Source organism: Pongo pygmaeus, chromosome 23 (genome assembly GCF_028885625.2).
Source record: "Pongo pygmaeus isolate AG05252 chromosome 23, NHGRI_mPonPyg2-v2.0_pri, whole genome shotgun sequence".
Lineage (NCBI taxonomy): Eukaryota > Metazoa > Chordata > Mammalia > Primates > Hominidae > Pongo > Pongo pygmaeus.
In genome coordinates, this window is record NC_085931.1 from 56,517,079 (window position 1) to 56,531,471 (window position 14,393).

General features: G+C 52.3%; 1 protein-coding gene across 4 annotated transcripts in view; it reads left to right on the forward strand.

Moving 5' to 3' along the window:
* Positions 1-14,393, forward strand: part of FBLN1 (fibulin 1) — a 99,532-nt gene that overhangs the window by 24,529 nt on the left and 60,610 nt on the right. For all 4 annotated transcript variants that reach the window (XM_063663383.1, XM_054469819.2, XM_063663382.1 and 1 more), the window contains exons 4-9: positions 566-728; positions 3,942-4,001; positions 5,684-5,785; positions 6,382-6,519; positions 7,821-7,958; positions 14,175-14,318. In XM_063663383.1, coding sequence (XP_063519453.1) covers positions 566-728; positions 3,942-4,001; positions 5,684-5,785; positions 6,382-6,519; positions 7,821-7,958; positions 14,175-14,318 — 745 coding nt within the window. The remainder of the gene's footprint in view (positions 1-565; positions 729-3,941; positions 4,002-5,683; positions 5,786-6,381; positions 6,520-7,820; positions 7,959-14,174; positions 14,319-14,393) is intronic.

Here is a 14,393-nt window from a genome sequence, read left to right on the forward strand (position 1 = left end):
GGTCCAGGTGGCAGACAGCCCCCCTGTCCTTTGACCTTGCTTGATGACTTGTCTTGAAGTTCCTGTGCTTTCAAATGCACGGTGCAGTTCCTGCTGCCTGAACCCCTCTAACTCAAAAACGGAGAGGCAAGATGCATGCGTGTCATTTTTCCGGGCATGGTAGAGAAATCTCAGACCGTGCAAAAGGAACAGAACTTTGGAGCTGGTGCATGGTGCTATAAGAAGCTCCCCCTTGCTGGAGGTGTGTGAGCAGAGCAGGGTGGTCGCTGGGCGGGGCAGGGATGTTGAGGGGTGCAATTGCATGTCCTGGTGGGGAGGGGAGGTGGATGCCAGGCCCTTTAGGGTTCCTTTCAAAACTGGGACCTAGATGATTTGGGGTAGAGGGATGGCCTTGCTTTGCTATTTGTTGCTGACATTTAGAAGTGGTATCTAAGCCAGACTTGAGTCATCACTCTACAGGTTGTGTGGACAAGGGGCTCAGAGAGGCATCCCCTGAGGCCTCTCGTGGACCCCGCTGGGCTGTCTGCCCCGCTCCTCCATCTGGGATCTCCACCTGTGTTTGCAGAGGTGCTGCCATTGCTGTCTGCTGGGGAGGGCGGCCCAGGCCCAGGGCCAGAGCTGCGAGTACAGCCTCATGGTCGGCTACCAGTGTGGACAGGTCTTCCGGGCGTGCTGCGTCAAGAGCCAGGAGACTGGAGATTTGGATGTCGGAGGCCTCCAAGAAACGGGTAATTTTCCCCCTTCCTTCCCTAATGGGCAGTGTATCAAGGTTCTCCAGGATGTGTATATAGAGCGAGAGTGGAGAGAGAGAGATTTTAAGGACTTGGCTCATGTGATCGTGGGGGCTGGCAAGTCCAAAATCTGCAGGGCAGGACTTCAGGCTGGAGCCCCAGGTAGGGAGGGGCGTTGCAGCTGGAGTTCAAAGGCAGTGTGCTGGCAGAACGCCGCCTTCCCCGGAGAGGCCAGTCTTTTTTCTCTGAAGGCCTTCTGCTGATTGGGTGAGGCCCACCCACGGTATGCAGATGATCTGCTTTTCTCAGCACCAACAGACTTACATATTAGTCTCTTTTTTTTTGAGACAGTCTCGCTCTGTCGCCCAGGCTGGAGTGCAGTGCAGTGGTGTGATCTCGGCTCACGGCAACCTCCGCCTCCTGGGTTCAAGTGATTCTTGTGCCTCAGCCTCCCGAATAGCTGGGATTACAGGTGTGCACCACCACACCTGGCTAATTTTTGTATTTTTAGTAGAGGTGGGGTTTCACCATGTTGGCCAGGCTGATCTGGAACTCCTGACCTCAGGTAATCCACCTGCCTCGGCCTCCCAAAGTGCTAGGATTACAGGTGTGAGCCATTGTGCCTGGCCAATATTAATCTCTAAAATACAGCTTCACAGCAACATCCAGGCTAGTGTTTGACTAAATATTTGAGTACCATACCCCAGCCAAATTGACACTTAAAATGAACCATTACAGGTAACATGTGCATCCGTGTCACCATTGCCTTAACTCAGCACGGACTGACTCCGGTTGTTGGAGCCATTCATGTTTGTGACCTTATCTGAAAGCTGCTGTCCTGCAGTGATGCTGAGTGCTTGGAATCTGGGATCGGACAAATCCATGCTCCCATCTGGGTCCTAATGTGTACCTCAATCCCCTCATCTGGGAAGTGGGGGTAGTTGCAGTCCTACTTCATCAGGTGCTTGGAGGATGGAGTGCGAGATTGGGTGTCAAGGGTTGGGTACAGCACCTGGCCCCCTAAGTGTCTGCCCTCACCATCTCCCCTTGTCCCTTCAGCTGCCCGGGGCAGCATGCGTGGCTGGCTTTGTTCTCACTTCTTGGGTGAGGGTCTGATGCTCAAGATCACACGGCCGACATGTGGAGGAGGGAGACCCTGGCCTTCCACCTCCGGGCCAGTGCTCTCTCCATCTGGAGTGGATGATGTATGGGCGAGCAGCTGGGGGCCATCGCTGGCTAATAGCTGGCTATGCTCTGTCAAATCATAGACACTTACTCAGCAAAGGGGCATGTGACCCCAAGAGCAGCTTCAAGAGCGCTCTCAGCTGTGTGCCGCCCATTTCTGTGTGGTTCAGTTAGAGGATTCAGGAGACTTCGTGGCTGTCCAGTAGTCTCTTACACTTAGGCCATGGTTTCTTGTGCTGTAACAGAATTAACCTGGAAGAAGGCAGGACTCCGCCTGGGCCAAGCTTGCTGTGTAGTTTTCGGCCTGTTCCCTCCTCTCTCTGAGCTTTGTCCCCACTCTCTTAAAAAATAAAGAGGCGTGAGCTGGGCACGGTGGCTCATGCCTGTAATCCCAGCACTTTGGGAGGCTGAGGCAGGCGGATCACCTGAGGTCAGGAGTTCGAGACTAGCCTGGCCAACATGGGGAAACCCTGTCTCTACTAAAAATACAAAAATTAGCTGGGTATGGTGGCGGGCGCCTGTAATCCCAGCTACTTGGGAGGCTGAGGCAAGGAGAATCGCTTGAACCCCGGAGGCGGAGGTTGCAGTGAGCCGAGATGGCGCCATTGCATTCCAGCCTGGGTGACAGAATGAGACTCAGTCTCAAAAAAAACAATAATAAAATAAAGAGGTAGGGAGGTGCCGGAAGGGGGGAAAGGGAAGAACCCTCAGACCTGTAGTCTCTAAGTCAAGCTGATGGCTGTAGGGTCTCGGGTGACACAGAACCTTTCACTTCTTGTTCTTAGGTTTTCAAGTCCAGGCTGTAGGGTCCCGGGTCACAGCGGACTCATCTTTCACTTCTTGTTCTTAGTTTTTCAAGTCCAGGGCCCCATGGATGCCACTGAGATGATTTCAGATGTCACAGTCATCAGGAGGGATTGGGGCCACATTCTGCCTCATTCCTTGGCTTTTGAAATCAGAGATGACATTTTCACTTTAAACAAACCCAAACTATTCGTGCTGGTGGAGGATTTCTCCTGCGTCTCGGGGGTGGATTTTCACTGATTTATGTCTGCAGCGTGAGCAGTCTCTGGGCTTTTCTGCAGCTCCAGATGTTAGATGTTTTATCTCTCTGTTTTTTATCTGCTTCAGTCCTTGCCCCAGACTATCCTTGCATGCTCCCTCCTCTGGGAGGGCTCCCTGCCTTCACGGCCGCACCGTCCTCTCACTGCTACCAGTGCCATGGACCCGCTGTGTGCTTCCTGGGGGCCATGCAGAAGGTCCCCAGACCAGTGCTGGCCTGTGACAAATACGTACAGAAATGGAGAGTAACCCTTGTCAAACACATAATAGCATTTGATAGAATCAATCAGGAGACACAAGTTTTTACTGCGTGCATCACTTTAGACTTGGAGGGCGTGTGTTGGTTGTTAGCAAGGCTGTGACTGCATTTGCTGAGATGGTCAAGTAATTTGGACTATGGGAACATCACCCAGCATGAAGTCAATGATTACAGGCTTTTGTGTCTGTGGTCTTTCTGTTATAATTGATCCTTTTTTTTTGAAATGGAGTCTCGCTCTTGTTGCCCAGGCTGGAGTGCAATGGTGTGATCTTGACTCACTGCAACCTCTGACTCCTGAGTTCTAGCGATTCTTCTGCCTCAACCTTCTGAGTACCTGAGATTACAGGCTCACGCCACCACACCCGGCTAATTTTTGTATTTTTAGTAGAGACAGCATTTCACCGTGTTGGCCAGGATGGTCTTGAACTCCTGACCTCTGGTGATCCGCCCGCCTCAGCCTCCCAAAGTGCTGGGATCACAGGTGCCCACCACCACGCCTGGCCTATAATTGATCAGAGATCAATTATACATTTACAAGTGTAACTCTATCTTAAAGAGGATAAAGTTAATACTTAGCTGTTTATATAAGATGTTCAAATGGGCATTACTGCCTGATAGTGACAAGAAGAGAGAAGGTTGGGAGTTTCTTTTAAGATAAGATGGATGTTTGGATAAATGTCTGACTTGGTCTTTTTCCCCCTTAGATAAGATCATTGAGGTCGAGGAGGAACAAGAGGACCCGTATCTGAATGACCGCTGCCGAGGTGAGACTTGGGCATCTCCCATCAGCTGGTATTTAAACAAACCCCAAGGGGCCAGCAACGTGGCTCAGGCCTGTAATCCTAGTACTTTGGGAAGCCAAGGCAGGAGGATTCCTTGAGCCCAGGAGGTTGAGGCTGCAGTGAGCTATGACTGCGCCTTTGCACTCTAGCCTGGGCGACAGAACTAGATCCTGTCTCAAAACAAAACAAAACAAAGGAATCTCAATGCTGATCTCATTGGAAGTTGGAATCCAGGTTTTGCTTTGGTTTACCCTGCAAAGTACCCTTTGGCTGGGAGCCACTCATGAGCCACTTCCGCCCTGAGGAGTTCTGGATTCCCAGCAACTCCTTCCCTTCCCCCTTCCAGATCTAGGGCTGGCTGGGGAGGGGAAGGGTAGGCTTACCAAGGAGGGGCCCTGGTGAGGGCTGGTGTGGAAAGCCTGCACATTGCCGAGCCCCCAGGCCTTGTGAAGGTGACAGAGGCCTCCCTCAGGCGCTCAGGGGAGAGGAGGGGGCTAAGTGTTCCCTGCCTTTGTGCCCCTGGAGCCCCAGCCATGGTTCTGTCACCATTGGTGATATTCATTTACCTCACAAGGAGATGTTTGCACATTTAAGTAAGGGCCTCGAAGGTTTGTTTTTCATATGATAAAACTGTTTTTCTTTCATGGAACATTCTGGCATGTCTAGACCTGCAGATCTGCCTCCCAAGCTTTTTCAGTGGTTCGCCCTGTGGTTAGGGTGTTAATTAGGGGCCAGTTTGATCCCCAAATGATGCAGTCAGTGTACAGTGACAGTTGGTCCAGGGGCGCGGTCCAGGGACCTGGTGGAGGGAGGAAGGGAGTGACCTAGAGCCCCAGCAAGCCTCAGGGCTATGGGAGGAGCTTTCTGGGGAGGGGAGAGCTGGTCCGCAAGGAGGAGGTGGGATTAGCTGGGAAAATAACCCTGAAATGGTCCTCAGGGAGACCTGAAGCCTTGTAAAGGGCACGGACCCACTGTAGCGGGGTACTGGGAGGCAGTGGGCCGGGGAAGGAGGTGGGGTTAGAGGGCCAGAGGGAGGGGCCCTAGAAACAGGCAGGCTGGCAGCAGTTAGAAGTGTATCTCGTGAATCTTTCCCTGGTCGAGGCTTATCCTGATGAGATTTGCACTCTGAGCATCACTCTGGCCGCCCTGTAGGAAGAGCAGGTTGTGGGGTGCTACTGGGCTATGCAGAAAGACCAGGTAGGAGGCCGTGGCCACAGCCAGGTGGGCAGCTGCAGGAACTGAGGCCATGATGGTGGGCTTGGAGCAGCGGGACAGCTCGAGAGTTCAGTGAGGAGCAGGTACATGAGGCCTAGTTGGGGCCTGGCCTTCCACGTGGAGCCCACACCCCCATGTCCGTGACCGGCAGTGAGCTCTTCTCTGCCTCGCCCCTTCCAGGTCCACCCCAGCCTACAAAGGGCACCCTGCACACCACCTGATTTTCCGGACGGGGAGGTTGGGACCTGAAGCAGCAGCCCCTGGGGGGTGTCCAGAGCCAGAGCCTGGGGGTCTCCCAGGAGGGCAGCAGGTGGGCTCCAGCCAGGTCAGCCTGCCTTCCTGGGTTCGTCTGCCCAGAGGGCGTTTTCTGTGACCCAGCCTGAACAGAGCTAGAAACCAGGCGGTGCCTGGGTGCGTCCAGCCCTGGCTCACGCACGCTGTGCTTCCAGGAGGCGGGCCCTGCAAGCAGCAGTGCCGAGACACGGGTGATGAGGTGGTCTGCTCCTGCTTCGTGGGCTACCAGCTGCTGTCTGATGGTGTCTCCTGTGAAGGTAATGTCTCTGTCCCAGGTGCCAGCAGGACTGGCAGGTCACTGTGCTTGGGAGCTCTGTGCTGGAGGACTGAGCAGGGCCTGCCTTGTACAACCCAGACCCCATTCAGGGGTGGAGAGCAGCCTAGGACTCGCTTTCTCGTGCTCCCTGGAGTTTGCAGCGCAGAGGCCCCTGCCAAGACTTCCCTCCAAGACAATATAAGCACTGGGGTTGGGAAAGAGGACTCATTTGGGGTCTAACCAGGTTCTGGATCCAGGATCTGCTGAGTGGCCTTGGGCACATCCTTCAGGCTCTCCTGGCCCCCGTGTCTGTGAGATGGGGGAGATGGAGAAGATGCTGCCCCTCCATGGGGTTCTTGAGGACCACATAACTCCAGTCTCAGAAAAAGCAGTAGATACGAATGTTAGCAGGGGAGAGAAATCACTGCTTTCGATTCCATGCAGTCCGCAGCCTGGATGTGCACATGGTGGGCCTCAGCTCAGTTTGTGAGGGTGCAGAGAACCACTTCCACCATGACTTTGGCACATTCCTTCTGAAGATGTATTAGGATGGGTCGTTCTTGCTGGTCACCCCCGCACTGCCTCGGTCTCTCCTAGATGTCAATGAATGCATCACAGGCAGCCACAGCTGCCGGCTTGGAGAATCCTGCATCAACACAGTGGGCTCTTTCCGCTGCCAGCGGGACAGCAGCTGTGGGACTGGCTATGAGCTCACAGAGGACAATAGCTGCAAAGGTACGGCATGCGCTCCGAGTCTGCAAACCTGGTCTCCCAGGTGTAGATACGGCGCGGTGGGAAGGGCAGCTCTGGGGTCTGGGCTCCCGCAGTCCTGCGCCCTCTGTGGCTGCCTGGGCGACTGCCTGCTCATCTGCAGGAGGGAGGTGGTTATACCCACCAGGGTGTCTGGACGGGTGGGATGGAAAGTGAAAGTGCTTGCCAATAATGTTCAGAACATTGAAAAAGTTGACAGTAGTGCACCGGTACCAGCTAGTTCTGCTGTTAGGAAAGATTTACGTTCTTATGGTGCAGAGTAAATGATGGCAGATTTGGGTTTCTAAAAAAGCTCAGTGCATGATTATTTAAAATCAAGACCAGGGATGAATTTCAGGTTCTCACATGTACTTTCTACAAAAAAAAAAAAAAAAAAGCAAAAAACAAAAACAAAAAAAACCCCCACAACTCTTTTTGCACAACAGCTGCCTTCCATCCAAATCCAGGCTTCCTTGAAGTTCAAAGCGTATCCCCTTCCACTGCATAAACACATGGCATTTCTGGCTGCCAGCCTTTCCCCGCCAAGCCTTAGGTGTTATTTGGCAGATGGGGAGGCTCTGATGAGGATCATGTAGAACACAGTTTTGCAGAGCGTTTCAAGCCTTTCAGAAGGACAAATCCACTTGTGTAAAAATGTCACTCACTGTATCATGAGAGTGACTTCAAAGCACGGCACACCCCTTCTGACATCTGAGGGCCACAGAGCAAATTCTGTCCTCCCCACCCCCGCACACCAGCTGGGTGGTTTGGACCCCAAGAGCCCAGTGGCCAAGCCAGCTGAGTATACACATTTGACCATTTGACAGCCATGAACTTAAAGGGAAGGGCAGCCCATCACATCTCATCATGACTGTAACCCTTATTAATATTTGGATTATTGTGAAGGCTTCAGATTGAATCTGTTTATAGAGACTGTGTTTGTTGCCACTAAGATAATTGCTTTATGATCTAAACTAAACATACACTTAGCCTGAATGAATACTAATATATATATACCTGCCAGGAAAATGCCAGGGTGATTTATTATAACAGACAGTTTGCCTCATAAGAGCCTTGGGAAAAAAGTCAACTTTTTAAGTCTTTAGCAACTGGAGCACGATTTGGCTCAGTGAAGTCCTTTTTGTGTATGATTTCTCTATTAGAATGTTTTGGGATATAGTCTGAGTAATGCACATTAGAAAAAAACTTTCTTGTGATTTTAAAGTGTTGTAAGATGCTTCTGGCAGGACTCTTGCTAACAATTTCCTTTTTTTATGATGTACCAGATATTGACGAGTGTGAGAGTGGTATTCATAACTGCCTCCCCGATTTTATCTGTCAGAATACTCTGGGATCCTTCCGCTGCCGACCCAAGCTACAGTGCAAGAGTGGCTTTATACAAGATGCTCTAGGCAACTGTATTGGTAAGACGTGTGCTGCCAGGCTTAGTGGGTTGTTCCAGGAGGGGCCAGCGATCTAGCCTTGGGGCAGGCCTCTGGAATCTGCGGGGCCGCATGGTGTACAGAACAGGGGTTGGCAAACTTTTTGTGTAAAGGGCTGGACAGCAAATAGAGCAAATACTTTAGCCGTCGTGGGCCATATGGTCTCTGTCGTAATAGTCAACTCTGCTGTTATAGTCTAAAGCGGTCAAGGGCCATCTGTAAACAAATGGGTGTGGCTGTGTTCCAATAAAACTTTATTTACAAAAATAGGCAGCAGGCTGGATTTGGCCCAAGGGCCACGGTTTGCTGATCTGGGTTTAGATTAAAGAGCTTAGGTTTTGGAGTTAGAGTGACCCAAGAAAATTACTTCTTCTGAGCTTTAATTTTTTCCTCTATAAAATGGGAGGAATCATAATACCTGGCTTGTAGACTTGAGGCCAGGATTAGGCGAGTACTTGCGAAGTACTGGTACACAGGAAGCGCTCGGTGAGTGGTGATTCCCTGCCACAGGCATTTAGCCTATTAAAAAATTATTTTAAAAAATACTTGGCTGGTCACAGTGGGTCACGCCTGTAATCCTAGCACTTTGGGAGGCCAAGGCAGGAGGATTGCTTGAGCCCAGGTGTTTGAGGCCAGCCTGGGCAATATAGAGAGACCCCATCACTACAGAAAATTAGCTGGGTGTAGTGGCGCATGCCTACAGTCCCAGCTACTTGGGAGGCTGAGGTGGGAGGATCCCTTGAGCAGGGAGGTCGAGGCTGCAGTGAGCTGTGATCGTGCTACTGCACTCCAGTCTGGGCAACAGAGCAAGACCCTGTCTCAAAAATAAAATAAAATATAAAAATAAAAAATAGTCTGTGTTAGTATTTGAATTCATAGAGACAGAAAGTAGAATGGAAGGTGCCAGGGGCTGGGCAGGGTGGAGGATGGGGAGTGAGTGTTTCCGGGGTGCAGAGTTTCAGTTTGAGAAGATGAAAAAGTTCTGGAGATGGATGGGGGTGATGGTGGCACAACAGTGTGGATGCACTAATGCCCCTGAACCGTCTACTTAAAATGGTTACGATGGCAGATTTTATGTTACATAAAATTTGTAGTTCACATGTAGTTTACCACAATAAGAAAAGAAACTCTGGCCAGGCACAGTGGCTCACACTTGTAATCCCAGCACTTTGGGAGGCCGAGGAGGGTGGATCACCTGAGGTCAGGAGTTTGAGACCAGCCTGACCAACATAGCGAAACCCCGTCTGTACTAAAAATACAAAAATTAGCTGGGCGTAGTGATGGGCACCTGTAATCCCAGCTGCTTAGGAGGCTGAGGCAGCAGAATCGCTTGAACCTGGGAGGTGGAGACTGCAGTGAGCTGAGATCACGCCACTGCACTCCAGCCTGGGCGACAGAGCGAGACGCTGTCTCAAAAAAGAAAAAAAAAAAAAGAAACCGCTGATATCAGAGAAATACTAATATGAAAAGAGAGAATCCTATGTGAACTTAGTATGAATTTAGGAGGCCTGGATAAGACTGCTCACGCTAGAGGAGCTGTGTGGGGTGCAGCCGGGGAGCTGGCCGGCCTGGGTTACTGGTTCTGGAAAGACAGGAGGTGAGTCCTGCTTTCCTCTGCCGTTGTCAGGTTAACTGCCTGGCTAGGCCGCTGCGGTCAGCGCTTAAGTCCTGATCCACCGGCTCTCCCTCGGCCTCTGCTTGGCAGATGCTCCTGGGTCCTGCCTTTGAGGTCAGAGAGACTTTTTAGGAGAAGAGGTGAGGAATCCCAGCTACAGATCACACTAGTCAGAACCTCCCCACCTGGGGTGGCCACATCACCTCTCCCCTGCCATGAGCCAAGGGAATATAAATTTCCATCTTGCTTCTATTTCAACTTTTCCTTAGCGAAATCTGTATTGATCATTTATTTGAAATAGTGGTTTGGAAAGAGCTCTTCCCCCACTGCATTTTTTTTAACCACCGAGATATTTAAAGACAAGTAGATATGGCCGGGCACAGTGACTCACACCTGTAATTCTGGTACTTTGGGAGGCCAAGGCGGGTGGATCACTTGAGGTCAGGAGTTCGAGACCAGCCTGACCAATACGGTGAAACCCCGTCTCTACTAAAAATACAAAAATTAGCCGGGTGTGGTGGTGAGCACCTTGTAATCCCAGCTACTCAGGATGCTGAGGCAGGAGAATCGCTTGAACCCAGGGGGCGGAGGTTGTAGTGAGCCAAGATCGTGCCATTGCACTCCAGCCTGGACAACAGAGCAAGACTCTGTCTCAAAAAAAAAAAAAAAGAAAAAAAGACAAGTGGAACAGTGAGCCCTTAGGACAGGGGCCTCGTCTGAAACCCACCCCAGCCTTCCTCCGTTACAGCTTCCCTGTCATCTCCTGGGGGAGACTTCTGAGCTGGGGGGGGCTGTGGCTCAGCTGCCAGTCGGCCCCTCGCCAGTCCCTTGCCAGCAGGGAGGGGTGGTTGTCGCTCAGCGCAGGGGTTGGTGAGCAGGGAAGCCACGGGCTTTCCGGGGCCAGCGGGGAGGATAGTCCTGCTCAGACTTGCAGCCTGCTCAAAGGGGGTCCGGAGGAGGCTGGCGTCGACTGAGGATGGAAACCCTGACTCATGGCAAAATCAGCCCCAATTTCCACAAACAGGCAGCGTTTGCAAGTCTCAGCCTAGCCCTGACTTTCCTCTCTACAGGATGCAGCACTGTGTATGGGCTGAGGCTCTGGAGCCGTCCCCTCACTGTCCTTCCAGGACTGGCAAGCAGGCTGTGGGCTGAAGGCCAGCCTGGTGGCACTGAGCTGTTCCGTGCCATCTCCCTGAGTCCTCAGTGACAGCATCGAAAGCCAAATGTTCAGCTCCCTCAGGGTCCCCTTAGCTTGGGATGCCAGGATGAGGATGGGGTTCCCCTTTTCATGTGCTCTCAATCCTTGCAATCAAGCTCAGGAATCATTGTTTTAAAAGATCTCTATTTATTTCAAAAATTATGTATGTCTTGATTTACAAATCAGCAAACAAAACCTAAGTGTAGGAAGTAAACGCTCCTCCCCTGGCCGATCCTGCCTGCCTCTTGGCAGGTTCCATGAGCCCTTCTGGGCTCTGCTCCCTTGAGACTTTTGTTTTTTTATGAAAATGGGACCAGACTGTTCTGCCACTTGCTTTTTTCCCCACTTGACAGGGTATTTAGAAATCATTTCATGTCAGCACCTTTATGTTATCTTTTTAAAAACGACTGCATCAGCAGAAATACTTCTTTCTAAGGAGAAAATACATCAAGATAGAAGGTAGTTTCAGGCCGTCTGGGAGAGGGCTGAAAAGGTTCTATGTCAGGTCCTGGTCCCCCAGCATGCACCCTGGGTCCTCTGCTCCCACACCTCTGCCCATGGTACCCGCTCCCTAACCCAGGAACAGCATGGTCTATGGTGGGAAGCGCCGATTCCCTTGTGTAGCCAGAATCCGTCTTCCTGGAGCTCCTAGAACCATCCTGGGGCCCCAAGAGCCCATCCAAGCCTCCTGCCTGTAGCAGAAGAGCTCTTCCTGCAGAGCTAGCACAAGGGATGGGTCAGGGTCCCAGAAAGTGGAGGTCTCTGCCCCTATCATACATGGAGAATTTTCTAGGACCTTAAGGTTGTGTCACCAAGGGCTTTGAGACCAGCATGACTTTGTCGGGTTTTCTTTGCTCTTTTTCTTCAAATTCCCTCCTCCTGCTGCTGTCTTCCTTTCTCCTTTTCCTCCTCCTCTTCCCCCTCCCACTCCCCTCCCACTTCCCTCCTCCCCCTCCTTCCCTTCCCCTTCTCTCCCTCCCCTACTCCCCTTCTCCCCCTCCCCCTTTCCCTCCTTCTTCTCTTTTTTTTTTTTTTTTTTTTTTTTTTTTTGAGACAGTCTCACTCTGTCACCCAGGGTGGAGTGCAGTGGTGCAATCTTGGCTCACTGCAACCTCCACCCTGCTGGGTTCAAGCAGTTCTCCTGCCTCAGCCTCCCAAATAGCTGGGATTACAGGTACCCATAACCATGCCTGGCTAATTTTTGTATTTTTAGTAGAGATGGGGTTTTGCCATGTTGGCCAGGTTGGTCTCGAGCTCTTGACCTCAGGTGATCCCCCCGTCGGCCTCCCAAAGTGCTGGGATTGCCGGCGTGAGCCACCACGCCCGGCCTCTTCCTTTCTTCTTGAGTGGGGAGGAAGGAATGGGCCAGGGCTTCCCACATGCCCTGGCTGACCTTGCCTGGGGATGTCGGCAGGTCCTGGGGCAGGAAGGGGTTCCACTGAATCTAGGAAGCACTGGGTGAAGCCAAGTGAACGGGGACCTTGGCAGCTTGGGCTTTTCCCATGTGAATCCCTGAGAGGGAGAGATCGGGCGCCATGTTCCCAAACTCACCCGATGCTTTACATTGATTTGCTGTCTGTTTATTCATTCCCATTCATTCATTCATTGATAGCCAGGTCTTAACCCCGTGGAGCACATGATGTTCTGAGGGACACTGTTGTTCTGTGGAACAGAGTTTGGGGAGTGCAGTCTGAGCGAGGAGCCTGTAGCGCCTGGGAGAGTGCAGTCTAAGCGAGGAGCCTGCAGCGCCTAGGGGAGTGCAGTCTGAGTGAGGAGCCTGCAGCGCCTGGGGAGTGCAGTCTGAGTGAGGAGCCTGCAGCGCCTGGGGGAGTGCAGTCTGAGTGAGGAGCCTGCAGCGCCTGGGGGAGTGCAGTCTGAGTGAGGAGCCTGCAGCGCCTGGGGGAGTGCAGTCTGAGTGAGGAGCCTGCAGCGCCTGGGGGAGTGCAGTCTGAGTGAGGAGCCTGCAGCGCCTGGGGGAGTGCAGTCTGAGTGAGGAGCCTGCAGCGCCTGGGGGAGTGCAGTCTGAGTGAGGAGCCTGCAGCACCTGGGAGAAGGCAGCCACCACTCTGCTAAACGCTGCATTTATTCGTGTTACAGCGGTCACCCAGCTGTTTCTCTAAAGGGCTAGATGGTAAATAACAACTTCAGTCTCTGTGGGAACCACTCAACTCTGCCTTTTGCAGTGTAAAAGCACCCCTGAGCAATGCGTCACAGAGTGGGCCTGGCTGCACGCTAATAAAAGTTTATTTACAAAAGCAGGTGTAAGCCGGATTTGAACCAAGGGCCATCATTTGCTGACCATGATTTAAGGTTGCTGGAAAGCAGGAGACCCTGGTTCTAGACCTAGGCCCTGGTTGGCCCCTGACTCCAGCCACGAGCCCAGAGTCATTCAGTCTCTGGACCTTGGTTTCCTGTTTATAAAGTGCAGGCAGTAATGATAGTGATACCGGCCTCACCTCGCTTGCAGGCTGGCTGTGGTGCTCGAGAGCGGTAATGGATGTAAAAGCTTTTGTAAACTGTAAATTGCTGCACGGTCAGCGTGAAGGGCTGACTCATTTGACTGAGGAGGGTGGACTTGGCTGGCAGGGAGAGGGGTACAGCGGTCCTCCTTTGTAACTTATGCTCAGGGGTCTTCCACCATCACTCCCGCTCTTTGTCCCCCCACCCCAGATGCTTTGTAAGTGTCTGAGCAGGGTTCTCCAAGGTGATGTTTAGATGCTCAGGTCCTTTTCCACTCCCTCTATCAGGAAGTGCAATCTGTGTATTCTTCCTCCGAATTTGAGCAGAAGGAGGGTAGCCCTGTGTAGCATGGCCCTCCTGGACCATTCATGGGTTCACACTTGCTCATTGTATGTTATCAAAGGTAAATGCCCCACGGTCCGCATGTCAGAGGTGTGTCCACTTGAGGAAGGAGACTGCCGTGCAGTGAGCTCAGGGAGCCATGGCACCTCCCAGGTGGGCCTGGGTCAGCATAGGCCCTGTGAAGCCTGGTCATCGGAGGGGCCTAGAGCCTCTCTGGGAGCCAGAGTTGCTGGCACCACGTGGACAGTCACCTGTCTCCTTAACACCGTGCCCAGTGTGTGGAGTAGATGAATGCAGGAGAAGCCAGGAAGGCAGGTCCCGATTTGGCGCAGCGAACGATGGAGGTGCTGGAGATTTAGGGACAGGAAGAAGGGCCAGAGAGGTGGTGTTTGAGGCGGTGTGCAGTGATAAAATTTGGGAGCCAGCTGGGAGGCGGCTGTGTGGTCCAGGGTGAGGGGGTTGAGCCCCTCCATTTGTGGTTTTGCAAAGAGGTGGGAAGGGGAGTTTCTTTGGAGATCCAGTTTTTGGGTGCTGGGACACCCTCCAGGTTTAACCACATGGTCTCTGTCTTTTCCCGCTGTAGATATCAATGAGTGTTTGAGTATCAGTGCCCCGTGCCCTATCGGGCATACATGCATCAATACGGAGGGCTCCTACACGTGCCAGAAGAATGTGCCCAACTGTGGCCGTGGCTACCATCTCAATGAGGAGGGAACGCGCTGTGTTGGTTGGTATTAAGAAAACAAATCTGAAATCCACTTTCCTGTCTGCTTCCAGCATGCACCCTGCCTTCTCTGGAAGC